General features: G+C 32.8%; 1 protein-coding gene across 2 annotated transcripts in view; it reads left to right on the top strand.

Moving 5' to 3' along the window:
• MINPP1 (multiple inositol-polyphosphate phosphatase 1) overlaps positions 1-13,647 on the top strand; it is a 33,121-nt gene that overhangs the window by 4,337 nt on the left and 15,137 nt on the right. Inside the window, exons 3-4 of one of the 2 annotated variants that reach the window (XM_039871801.1) lie at positions 308-405; positions 7,647-7,780. The exons of the other annotated variant lie outside the window; for it this stretch is intronic. Coding sequence (XP_039727735.1) covers positions 308-405; positions 7,647-7,780 — 232 coding nt within the window. The remainder of the gene's footprint in view (positions 1-307; positions 406-7,646; positions 7,781-13,647) is intronic. 2 annotated transcript variants of the gene reach the window in all.

Raw genomic sequence — 13,647 nt, 5'->3', positions numbered from 1 at the left:
ACATACTCTTAACAAACATATTACTTTTAAAAACAAGTTACTGTTTTACAGAGAAAATTTTTTAGTTTCGTTGGACTGAAATTTATACCTCCTCATGGTTTCTTCTGACAGTTCCAGTTCCTCCTCTTTGGATTGTACAGAGTAAGTCTTAATTCTTTGATAGCCAGGGAGAAACTGAATAGTCTCCTCTCCTTACTAAATATATCCAGTTTCTTCAACTGTGCTGCAGATAACATTCTGTAGATATTCAGCCTTTGGAAAATTGTAGAAAATAGTAACCCACAAAGTTTACCTTTTTTCTCTCCAGATTTAATTCAGGTAGCTTTTTTTACCTGTTCATTTGACCTGGCAATTAAAGGTGTTAAATCTCCTTGGTGTGATGTCTTTGACACAGATGATGCAAAGGTAAGTATTACTCTGGCAGTTTCTTTACTTTTCTTGCATGATTTTGCAAAAATTTATTACTTCAAGCGGCTTCTCAAAAAATAAGCAGAGTAAGGAACATTGCTTACTCTGAGTCTTTGACTAATTCATAATTTTCCTTATACATAGAGAAATTGACTGTTCGGGTAGGGCCTACCTACCTGCAACTAGTTTGGGTTCATAACTCTGGAAAACATTTTTCCATTGTAGTTGGATTTCTAGGTCCACCTTATTAAAAATCCATGTAACCCAACATCACATTTTACTGCTGCAAAGGATTGTAGAGTGAATGTAATCCAAATTCTTCTTTTTATAGGAAAGCAAAGCTCAGAGAGGATGAACGGTTTTCCAAATGCTTATTACTTTTATAACAGATTTCATGATAAATGAGTTCTGTGTTCCACCTGGTGATGGCAGTAATTCATCAGCCATTCGTTTGCCTACTTCATGTTTTTTCATCTTCTTAGACTCTAGAAAGAGAAGGGCAGACAGGCGTCTGGCGGCTTTAAGGGAGATCAATTCTGGAATGTTGGGAGCCAGAGAGGTGTGGTAGGAGTGTATTAATTGTTAAGCATTGAGGACTGCAGCATTGGATAGAATTTTGGTGGGTAACGTAGGATGTGTCTGTATGTATGGATCATTCAGAAATATGGACTTCTGAAACTTCAGTCATCCCGAGCATACATATGAAACCTTCAGTTTTCCATATGAAAATCAATTATGAACTTTAGAATTTAACTTCAAACTTTGAAAAGTAGTGTACTATTTGCTAGATAGAAGCAGGCTTTTAAGCTGAGAGTTAATGTACATTTAAAGGTAAACAAGTACTTTATTTTGTTACTCAAAGACTTACGTGACCAGCAACCAGATTAAAAGTGATTTTATGTGATATTGTGCTAATGTGGGACTAGGGCTTAGCGGCTGAGTTGGAAGAAGGGGAAAGGGCTTTCAATGATGATTGTTCTAGGATGCTGAGCACCAGTACTAATAAGTATATTGTAGTTCCTCTCTGTTTTTTTCTAATCTACTTTTTCTCTGTCCCAAGTACCCAATACCCTTCTCATCTCTTCTATAACTTTAGATACTTCCTGGCCTTACCTTCCTTTGAAATGCCCTGCGCTTAGGATGACCTTAAAATTTATCTTCTAAATTGACTTACTTTTAAAGTGAAATGGGCACCATTAATAATTATGCTAATGTAGATATAAATTGAGGCTTATGGTCACCATTCACATGTGTCAAAATACCTCCCTTTTCTCCATACCCAGATTGTACTAGGGAAGAAGGCCAATAAACAGAATTGTAGTGATTTTCAGTATTGTGTAAATGACCGATGGGTGGTATTCTTTTAAGAGAATGATTTATTTGCCCAAGTAACTATAGTTGATGGAATACTTAGCATGTACGTGCCTGGCCACCTGTTATCTGCTCGTTTCCTATTCTGGGTAGCTATACTCATGTGGTCCCTTACTTCTGAAGACTGACAACTCTGCTTTAAATGCAGGCTACTTTCCCTGAAATAAAGACACACATCTCAGATCATAACCAGCCTCTTTATTCATCTTCTCATCACATACTTGTACTTCCCCCTTTCCCTATTTGAATCCCTCTTTTCAAACATTGTACTCTCACTTTTTGTGCATTTTCTCTTTCTCTTCTGGGAGGTAATTTGATACACTGCAAAAACCCTAGAAATCAAGATCTGGGTTAAAGTAACTTAACCCTGGGTTAAAAGCACTTAAACTTTCTGTGCCTTGATTTCCTTATCTATTAAAAGACGAAACTATTAGGTGACTCAGGAATACCCCTCTAATTGTGAGATTCTATACTACTTGTCTTTTTATTTTCCTCTCTTTTCTTTTTAAGATTACCCTTTTATCTCTTTATTGCTTATGAATGCTTCATTTTTCCTGTAACTCATTTTGAAAAATTTAAAACTAACACACTGTAAGAATAATACAATGAACATTCATGTCCTTAACCTGTATTCACCAGTTGTTAACCTTTTTTGCCACATTTACTTTTTCTATAAATAATATATTAGTTTCTATTGCTGCTATATCGAATAACCACAAATTTAGTGGTTCAAAAGAAAATGAATTTATTATCTTAAAGCTCTGGAAGTCAGAATTCCAGAATGAGCCTTACAGGCCGAAACTCAAGGTATCAGCAAGGCTGTGTTCTTTCTGGAGGCTTTAGGGGACAATCCATTCCTTGCCTTTTCCAGTCTCCAGAGGCCACCTGTGTTCCTTGTATCACTCAGACCTCTGCTTCCATTGTTATATCTCCTCTGACTGTACTTCCTGTCTTCTTATAAGGATTCTTGTGATTACATTGGGCACACCTGGATAGTCCAGGATAATCTTGCCATTTTAAGATCCTTAACTTAATCACAAATTCCCTTTTATTATGTAAAATAACATTCATAGGTTCCAGGGATTAGAATGTAGACATCTTTGGAGGGCCATTTATTCTGCCTACTCACATTTATTTAATCTTTTTCCTTAGCAGACATCAAGACACTTCACTCTGAAAATACATGGGCATGCATCTAAGCAAGAACATTCTCCTACATAACGATAATAAAATATAATTTTATATATACATATATAGTACAGTATTATCTAATATATAGTCCATATTCAAGTTTTCATGCTTGTGTTAAAGTCATATTTGTAGCTATATTTTTTTTTTAATTCAGGACCACTCATTGCATATGCTTGTCATGCCCTTTTAGTTTTCTTTAATCTAGGTGAGTGCTCCAACCTTTCTTTCGTCTTTTATACATTGGCATTTTGCAGACATCTAGGCAATGTTTTGGCAGAATGTCTTTGTGTCTGATTTTTTACTTGTGATTAGATTAGGTTTTTTTTTTTTGACAAGAATACTATTTAAGTGATGTGTCTTTCTCACTGCATCACATCAGAAGGATGTCAGTTTGTCAATTCATTGATGATTATGATATGTTTGATCATTTGATTGAAGTTGATGCCTGCCAGATTTCTCCACAGCGGAGGTACCTTTTTTCTTTTGTAAATATAGAACTTCTCATTTAATTGACCATGATTTGAAAATTTGAAATACATGTCAATTAAATTAATTGAATATGAGTTTCCTTTTATATATAAATGCAAATAAGTTACATTCTTCATTTAAAAATATGAAGTCCTCTTTTAATTTACATATTTCCTGGGATTATTTTCTTTCTTTTTCAATGATTTGGTAGAAAATAATTTATCTCTGCTTAGGATTTTCCACTGTAAAATAGGTTTACATGCTAAAACATTTACAGATGAAATAAAATGTCTAGAATTTGCTTCAAAATAATGCAGTGGTGGTTGTAGGGGCAGAACTGAAACAGGATTGGCCAAATGCTGATTATGTTGAAGTTGGATAATGGGTACACGGGGTTCATTATACTACTACTTTCTATTTTTTATATGTTTGAAATTCTTTATTAAAAATGTTTAGGGAGCATTTGAGATCTTGCCTTCTGGCATACATTGTCAGTTTGGCTCAAATAAACTCTTATAAAAGAATTTTTTTAAAAATGTTTAAAAAACTAACAATGAATAGATACTTAAGAAATTCTGAGAATTATGGAGATTATTAGATATTCAAGACCTTGTGAAATGCTGGACCATGTTTGCCTTCATTCAGCAAATATTGTTTGAGTGCCTGCTGTGTGCCAGGCACTTGGTTGAAACTAAAGGCATTGTCCTCAAAGAATGCCATAAGGAGTGAAAGACACAAATAAACCATTGCAAGACAATGGGATGGCTATACGAAAAGTATATATAAGATTAAGTGATACACAAAGGAGGAAGTTGATTTAATGGCTATCAAGTAAATCTTTACAAAAGAAATGACACATGAGCTAAATACTTCTTTGTGAGATAACTTTTTGCAACTTTGTATATATCTTCTGAAATGAGTATGTCTAGATCTGTCTTTTCTGAGTCAGTTTTGGTATTTCATATTTTCTTCTAAAAGTCATCCCTGTAATCCAGGTTTTCAGAATTATTTGTAGAGTTTGCAAATTTATCTCATGATTTTTAATTTTTTTCTTTTTAAAAAATTTTATATCTTCTGGTTTTTTGAAGTTTTTCCTCTGTTTCTGAGATTATTTCCCCATTAATATTATTTATTTGTGTATTTGTGTTTTCAGTTTTCTTCATTACATTAATATAGTGTTTACTAATTTGTTTTTCTAAGAAACAGTGTAACATTATATATTTTCAAACTTTATATAATATGTAATATATAATACACCCAGTATATACTTTTTTTGTATCGAGTTTTTTTTCAGCATCATGTTTTTAAGATTTATCTGTGATGCTGCTGTATCTAACTATACAGTTAAGCGTTGCTTAACAACGGAGATATGTTCTAAGAAATGCAGTTAGGCATTTTTGGTGTTGTTCAAACATAGTGTACTTACACAAGCCTGATGGCATAACCAACTGCACACCTAGGCTATATGGTATATCCTATTGCTCCTAGGCCACAGGCCTGTACAGCATGCTACAATACAAAATAATACAAGATTAAAAACAATGCTATCAAGAGATGTATGAACATGAGATGTGAGGATGCTGCTGGCACAACGCGGTATACTATGTTACAAAAAACTTTTTTTAGTGTACTCTAAAATAATGATCAAAAAGTATATAAATACATGAACCAGTAGGATAGGCATTTATTATCATTATCAAGTATTACGTGCTGTACATAATTGTATGTGTTACGCTTTTATACGACTGGCAGCACGGTAGGTTTGTTTACACCAGCATCACCACAAACGTGAGTAATGCATTGTGCTATAACATTACAATGGCTACGATGTCAACTCAGCAAGAGCAATTTTTCAGTTCCATTGTAATCTTATGGGACCTCTGATGTATATGCAGTCTATTGTCGACTGAAAAATTATGCAGTGCATGACTATAGTTCACTTATTTTCATTGCTATGTAGTATTTCATGATATGAATGATCAGTTTTTTAATGTTATCTCGTTGGTGAACATTTAGGTTGTTTTCAGTTTGTGGCTATTACGTCCCATTTTCTGGTTGTTATTAATGTCAGGAGGGCATAACTAGTATCAGTTATTCCATCGTAGCAGATACAGCCATTTAATATACTGCTGAATTTTATTTGGTAATATTTTATTTCAAATTTATTAAATAATGTTTATAATGACATTGGTTATGGCAGTGGCTCTCATTTGTGAATGATACTACTGGGCTAGCCCTATTCCTCTCCCTTTGGGGGAATTAGAAAAGTAAGGGGAATTTCTATAACAATGACTAGGAGTCACAGTTGGCATTTAGTGGGTGAGAGCACAGGATGCTGTCTTGCAATGCAGTGGTCTGAATTTTCTCCCCTGACTTTTTTTTTTTATTTGTGCGTGTGTGTGCTTTCTTTATCCAGTTTTGACAACAGATTTCTACTTGCCTCCTAAAATAAGCTGAGAAGCTCTCCATCTTTTTCTGTACTCTGGAATAATTTAAATATTAGGAACTCTTATTAAATATTAGGAACTTCCTTGAAGATTTGGTAGAACTCATCGTTAAAACCAACTGTGCTTGATATCTTTTAGGTAGACCTTTGACGCTGTAGTTATTTTTTATATAGTCAGTATGGGTAACATTTTTCTAGAAAAACCACCTATTTCATTTACATACTTATTGTCTTCTGAGATGTAAAACTTTTTGATATAAAGTTTTAATAATATGCACATATGTTTTTTAAAAAATCTCCAATTATGCCTTCTTTTCTTTTTCACTTCCAATACTATTTTTGTTTTATTTCTCGAATAGATTTGGCAGAACTTTATTAATTCTTTTAATTCATTTTTTTTACTAGTTTTAATGTTTACTTTGTCCTTTTTGCTAACTTCTTGATTTAATTGCCTCTCTAATATATGTTTAGTTTTGTTTTTGATATATGGCACTGCCCACCCTTGTTCTTTCTCTTAAAATTATTATGGCTTTCACCTAGGTTCTTGTAGGGGCTCTTTTGGAAAGAATAGCCCATAACTACTGCATAGGCTTCTCTCGTACCCCTGTTAGGTTGCAGGTTTTAGTTCCATAGTTTTAGTGTTTATCTGATCAAATGATACTTGAGTAAAAAAAAAAAAGTTTAACATTCAGAAAAAGGCTACCTTAATTACCACTCCACAGATATTAATCACTGCTGTCAGTTTGCTGTGTGCCTTTTGACCCTTTTCTATGCTACTATTTATAATTTGTATCGTTCTTAGAAATGTAAGCCATGTAGTGTGTTGGTAACAAATGGTATTTTACTGTATTTATTCTAAAATTGCTCTTCTCTTTCAGTAGTGTATCTTGCAGGTATTTCCATGTCAGTATTTGTAGATCTACTATATAAAATTTTTTAGTAACTGCATAGTATTCCTTAGTATGTGTATATTTAGTTTACTTAACCATCTATCTATAAATGATATTTAGATATTTCTGGAAATTTATTTATTTTTTGACTCCAGTAAGCAATGCGGCTATTAAGACATTTTTGTACATTCTTTCATTCCTCTGTGAATATTACTTTATAAGGAATGGAATTAAATGGGTCATAGAGATGTATATTTTCAGAGATTTTTGCCAGTTTGCCCTTTAGAACATCTATACTAATATACATTCCTTTCGGCAGCACCAATTTTCCATATTCTTGGTTTACTTTTATTAGTTTTTTGCCAAACTAATATGTGAACCAAAGTAACTCATATTCTAGTTGGTTTCTGCCTTCCTAAAATTCTTAAAAATTCCTTAGCCACTGTTGGCATCTTTCTGTGCTATAATGAATATTCTTCTATGTATATCTTTGTTTTTTTTTTCTGAATGTAACTTTGCTATCATTTTAATATAATTTTAGAAGAAAAGGTGAGCACATGTCTTTAACCCACTATTCTGAACTGTCATGGATGCTGGATTTTTGACTGTGATTACTAACTCACTTTTGCATGCCAGTTTCTACATTCCCACAATTTAAATTTGTGTATCAACATAAATCTATGTGTCATGATCTTTGAGGCTAATGACTAAATGCTTAAAACATTAAGTATAAACTGAATGCTAAGATTCTACTATACTTTCTGCAGAATGGTATTTAAACAGGGTAACCTTTTTGGAATCATTATTAAATTAGGGAATCTGTTACATTAATAAAAATTAATAGTAATAATTTTTAAAAATTTTATTTTTAGGTATTAGAATATTTAAATGATCTAAAACAATATTGGAAAAGAGGATATGGGTATACTATCAATAGTCGATCCAGCTGCACCTTATTTCAGGATATCTTTCAGCATTTGGACAAAGCAGTTGAACAGAAAAAAAGGTAAAAACTTAAAAAAAATTTTTTTTGATGTTTATTCAGAATGCCCATTTAAGCTTCTGGAAAATATTTTATAATGAGTGATTTTAAAATTTAGATTTTTAAATTGCTTGTGTATTTAAAAAATATTTTAATATAATAATTATACCTATAAAAGAATTGGATGATATATATAAGTTATAAAGTATATAAACCCTCCATTCAACCCAAGAACTAGAAGATTACTAATAATTTACATTTTTTCTTTTTATGTTCCTCAGTGATTCCAATTTCCTACCTCCCCTTGCCTCCTCAACTCCCTACCCCCTATAACTACTGTTCCGGTTTGGTGTCTATCATTCCTTTGCCTCTTTAAAAATAGTTTTATTGCCCAAACAATATGTTTAGTTTTGCCTAGAGTGAAATGTTTATTGTCTTCTGGGATCTTTTTCCCCTCAACATTACATTTATAATATTCACCATGTTGTTGCATATACTACAGTTTATTTATTTTTACTACAGTATTCTATTCAATAATGTGCAATATTTAATAAATACCACAGTTTATAACATCTTCTCTTGTCAGTGGGCATTTGCATTTCTATATTTTGCTATTACAAAAATAGTGTAAGTTTACATGGCTCCCAGTATGAATTGCAAAATGTTTTTATTTTAAATGAGAGTTTCTCTTCGTAAAGCCTTTGTTAACATTGTTAACATATTTTTTAAGATTTTTAAAACACTTTTTATAATTTGAACCTTTTATATAATCTAAACCCCATTTTATTTGACAAATATGCTTCCATGAAAGCTTATACATTCACAATTGGAGACAAAAGTCATGCTGTAAAGATTGATACAGAAAGACGAGATGTTGTAGCTGATTGTATTTGCAATATTAAGTTGTTATATACATTCAGAAAGAAAAAGAGGAGTTTTTTTTGTGTGTTGATCTGATTCTAGTTTATGCAGTTTTCTTGGGTGTGATGGGAGTTAGGTAGGAAAACCAGATTATTTCGTTTCTGCTACCACTTCCATGGGGGAAAAACAGTTAAGGCAAGTTCCATCTTTGAGATAGGCATTAACTTCTTTTCTGCTTAGTTTTGTGAATGGTTTAAAACCCTTTTACTTTATGAGATAACAGATCTTTATTATTTGTTTATTGTTCGTCTTATTGTCGAATGTGAGGTATGTCAAACTTAAAATCATGTCAAAAAGATTCTTAAATAATTTTTGAAGGTTTACTTTTACAATTTGATTCCAGACTTAAAGATAAGTAAGAAGTTTATCATTGGTGTTTGAAAATAAGTATTTATGTACACTGAAAACTACAAAACTTTACAGAGAGAAATTAAAGGTAACCCAAATATATGCAGAACTCTGCTATCTTTATGGATTTAAAGACTCAGATTAATCATCTGTTGACTGAGTGCAATGACAATCCGAGTAGGTCTCTTTGTAGAAATTGAGAAGCTTATTCTAAAATTTATACAGAAATGCAAAGGACCTAGAAGAACTAAAGCAATTTTGAAAAAGAAGAACAAAAGGACTTATAAATATCCAACTTCAAAACTTATTATAAAACTGTAGCCATAGACAAATTGGTCAATGGAATAGTCAGTAAATAAACTCAGATATACATGGTCAATTTATGACAAAGATGCCAAAGTAATGCATTAGTGAAAAGGATGGTCTTTTCAATAGCTGATGCTGGAACAATTTGGATATCTATATGTTAGAAAATGATACATAGATCCTTACTTCATACTATACACAAAAATAGATCATAAATTTAAATGTAAAATATAAAATTGGAAAACTTCTAGAAGAAATTGTAGGATCAAAAACCTATATATAACAACTAAAACTATGAATAGGAGTAAATCTTCATGATCTTGGATTAGGGAAAGATTTCTTAGATACAGCGCCAAAAGCATGGTCATAAAAAATTGATTAAATGGACTTCATCAAAATTAAAAACCTTCGTGTTTCAAAAGGCACTGTTTGGAAAATGAAGACAAGCAATAGACTTGGAGAAAATATTTGTAAGACATATATATATGATTAAGGATTTGAATCCAGACTATATAGGGAAGTTACATCTCACTAATAAGGGGACAACCCAATTTTTAAAAAGCGCAAAACATTTGAACAGACACTTCACTAGAGATGTATGGATGACAAACACATGAAAGATGCTCAACATTATTATATATTAAAACTACAGTGAAATACCATTAATATATCCCCTAAACTGGCAATGAAATAATAGAAAAAATATATATTGATCTTTGCTTCAGATTCCTGACATAGGCCTCCTGAAGCTCTGTAATTGTGTCTTTTGTTCTAATGAGACAACTCTGGGTGGGCTTCTGGACGGCTCTGGGATGAGAGCTGGTTGCTCAAAAGACCAAGCCATGATTAGAAGCTTGGAATCTTCACAGCCTTAACCCCTCTTCTCTTGAAAAGGGAGAAAGACTGGAAATGGAGTTAATAATCATGTCTACATGATGAAGTTGCCATAAAAATCCAAAAATTATGGGGTTCGGGAAGCTTTGGGGTTACTGAGAGAGTGGCGTACCTGGAGAGGGTATAGAAGCTCTGTGCTCCTTCTCACATACTTCCCCTGTGTATCTGTCCCATCTGGATGTTCATCTGTATCCTTTATCATATTCTTTGATACATGGAAAATGTGTTTTCCCCAGTTCTATGAGTCATTGTAGCAAATTAATTGAGCCTGACTAAACCTGAGGAAGGGGTTTTGGGAACTGCCGATTTGTCGCCAAGTTAGAAGTTGTGGGTAACCTGGGTACCTGATACTTGAAAAACGACACCTGAAGTAGGGGGCAGTCTCGTGGGACTGAGCTCTTAACCTGTGGATTTTGACTCTATTTCCAGGTAAATAGTGTCAGGATTGAGATACATTGTAGTTGGTGTCACAGAGAACTGCTTGGTGTGGGAAAAACCCAGACATTTGGTGACCAGAAGTGTCAGAAGTGTTGTGAGTGTGGTAGTGGTATGCGAGTAAAGGAGAAAACACAGAGGAAAAGACTGAGTGTTTTTCCTGTTCATTGGCTAAATTTTTTTAAAAAGCATTGTCCTAAGTGTTGATGAGATTTGGAGAAACTGGGAACCTCATACATTTCTGGTGAGAATTTAAACTGTACAGCCACTTGGTAAAGTTTGGCAACTTCTTAAAAAGTTAAACATATATCTATTATATGATATAGCAAATCTAAGTACACTTCAAAGAAGTATACACTGCTGTACACTTCTTTTGGGTACTTAGGACTGGATTTGCTAAATGTTTACAGCAGTATTATTATAATAGCCAAAAACTGTGAACAGTTCAAATGTCTATCAACTGATAAATATTTATACACAATGTGGTATTTTTTTCATATGATGGAATACTACTCAGCAATAAAAAAGAATGAACTGCTGATAGATGCAACAAAATGAATGACTTCAAAAACATGCTAATTATAAAAAGCCAATTGCATAAGATTATATATTGAATTATTCTGCATATTTGAAATTTCTAGAAAAGGCAAAACTTTACAGATGAAAGTGCATCGGTGATTGCCTGAATCTGGACATGGGAGCAGAGACTGACTGCAAGTGGTTTTAAGGAATTTTTTTCTTTTTAATTTTATTTTTATTATTTATGCCTACAGCACCTGGTCTTCCTAGGTGGTCTCCCATCCAAGTACTAACCAGCCCAACCCTGCTTAGCTTGTGAGATCAGACATCGGGCTTGTTCAAGGTGGCATGGCCGTAGACCATGGACTGTGGCTCCACTGGGGCACGAACCCAGGACCTTCTGCATGTAAAGCAGACATGCTAACCGCTACACTATGGAACCACGTCCAAGGGAATTTTTTAAGGTGATAGAAGTGTTCCCAAACTGGATTGTGACGATTGAATACACAACTGTTATATTTACTACAATTGATCTAACTTAACAATTAAAACAGTTGAATTTCATGGTATTTAAATTATATACCAGTAAAACATTTTAAAATAGTATATGTATTTAATGAAAGGAAAAGGGGAAAATAAAAGAAAGAAATAATTTTTTGGTATAAGTGGAAATAATTTTTAAAGAATTTACTAATTAAAAAAAAAATGGAATCTGAGAGTTTTTTTTACAAGATGGTCCCAAAATGTTTATGACATGTAATTGTTAACAATGTGTTTTTAAATTATTAGTTCACTTCCTGCCTTAATTAAATATATTGGAAAATAATTCAGTTTTTTTTAATTAAGGCTCTTACAGTCATATAGAGCAAATACTTTTTAAAAAAATATTATTTTTTAGAGCACTTTTAGGTTCACAGCAAAATTGAGTGGAAGGTAAAGAAATTTCCAGTATTTCCGTCCCCCCAACCCACATATGCACAGCCTTCCCCACTATCAAAATCCCGCACTAGAATTATTTTTCTTCAATTTTATTGAGAAATAGTTCATATACCGTATAGTTCACTCATTTCAAGAGTACAGTTTAACAGTTTTTAGTATATTCACACAGTTGTGCAACCATCACCACTATTTAATTTTGGAACATTTTCGTTGCCTCAAAAAGAAATCCCATGCCCATTTATTCTCTCAGCACTAGGCAATGACTAATCTACTTTCTCTATGAGTTTGCCTTTTCTGGACATTTAAGTAAATGGAATCATATAATAGATGTTCTTTGTGACTGGCTTCTTTGACTTAGCATAATATTTTCAAGGTTCATACATATTGTAGCATGTATCAGTATTTCATTCTTTTTTATGGCTGGTAGTGTTCCATTGTATGAATATGCTGTATTTTGTTTATCCATTGGTAAGTCGATGGATGTTTGGGTTGTGTCCACTTTTTGACTTGTAAGTAATGCTACTGTGAATATCTGTATACAGATTTTTGTGTGGGTATATTTTCATTTTGGTTCGGAATGTGCATAGGAATGGAATTTCGAGGATGTCATTAATTTTGACTATCAGAGATTGCTAAAGAATATTAAAACTGCAGATATGCACTGATTCCTAGATGTGATCTGAAGATAAAACATTCTAAGTTGAGGTGGGCCTGTTGATAGTAATCTAGATCACCTACTGGAGGTTTTATTTGTTTTGTTTTTATCTTAAAATTAAATTTCAATTTTTTACTTATTTCCTCAGAATTTGCTTATCTTACCCACAAGTGAAGTACAGAGGAGAAAATACAACTAATCGATTACTCCATTATGTTAAGTGGTAACTGTGTTATATACTTAGAAGTTAATGATAGGCCAGTTTTCATGCATGATTTGTGGACTCAGAGGCAGTCTGATGTAGTTGGCAGATATTTGGATTTGGTTTGAGTCCTAGGTCTGCTTTATTGATGCTGCAGATTCCTTACTTCTAAAAAGGGGAATATCTCTCCTGTGGATTGCTTTGATAATCAAGTGAGATACGTCTATTAAAACATTTAGTATAATGCAATGTACAAATACGGTATTGTTGTTGTATATGAGGGTTCTTTGGTTGAAACATGTCTGTAAGGTCTTAATGTCAGACTTTTACACACCTTCCCCCACCACTTTTATTATTCACATAATAGAAACAAGTACTTCGTAGGACTTATTCTCTTCAAATTTTCATGGTCTTGAGCTGATTTATTAAACTTAATTTCCTTTTCATCATCAAGATGGAGAAAATCTTTAAATCTTTATTCCTTTTGGATGATTACTCCTTTATTGTATATTGAAAAGAAGTCATTCAATAGTATTTTAAACACTTATGATACATGTCAGGCGATATTTTAGGAGCCAGATACAATGATAAGACAAAGTCATTGTATTTGTGACTCTTACAATGTAGAGAAAATAGAAATGCATATAAAAGCCATGGGTCATGGTGTAAATG

Source organism: Pteropus medius, unplaced genomic scaffold, assembly GCF_902729225.1.
Source record: "Pteropus medius unplaced genomic scaffold, Ma_sr-lr_union100, whole genome shotgun sequence".
Lineage (NCBI taxonomy): Eukaryota > Metazoa > Chordata > Mammalia > Chiroptera > Pteropodidae > Pteropus > Pteropus medius.
The sequence above is the reverse complement of the archived record's forward strand: the minus strand, read 5'-3'. Positions and strand labels throughout refer to the sequence as shown.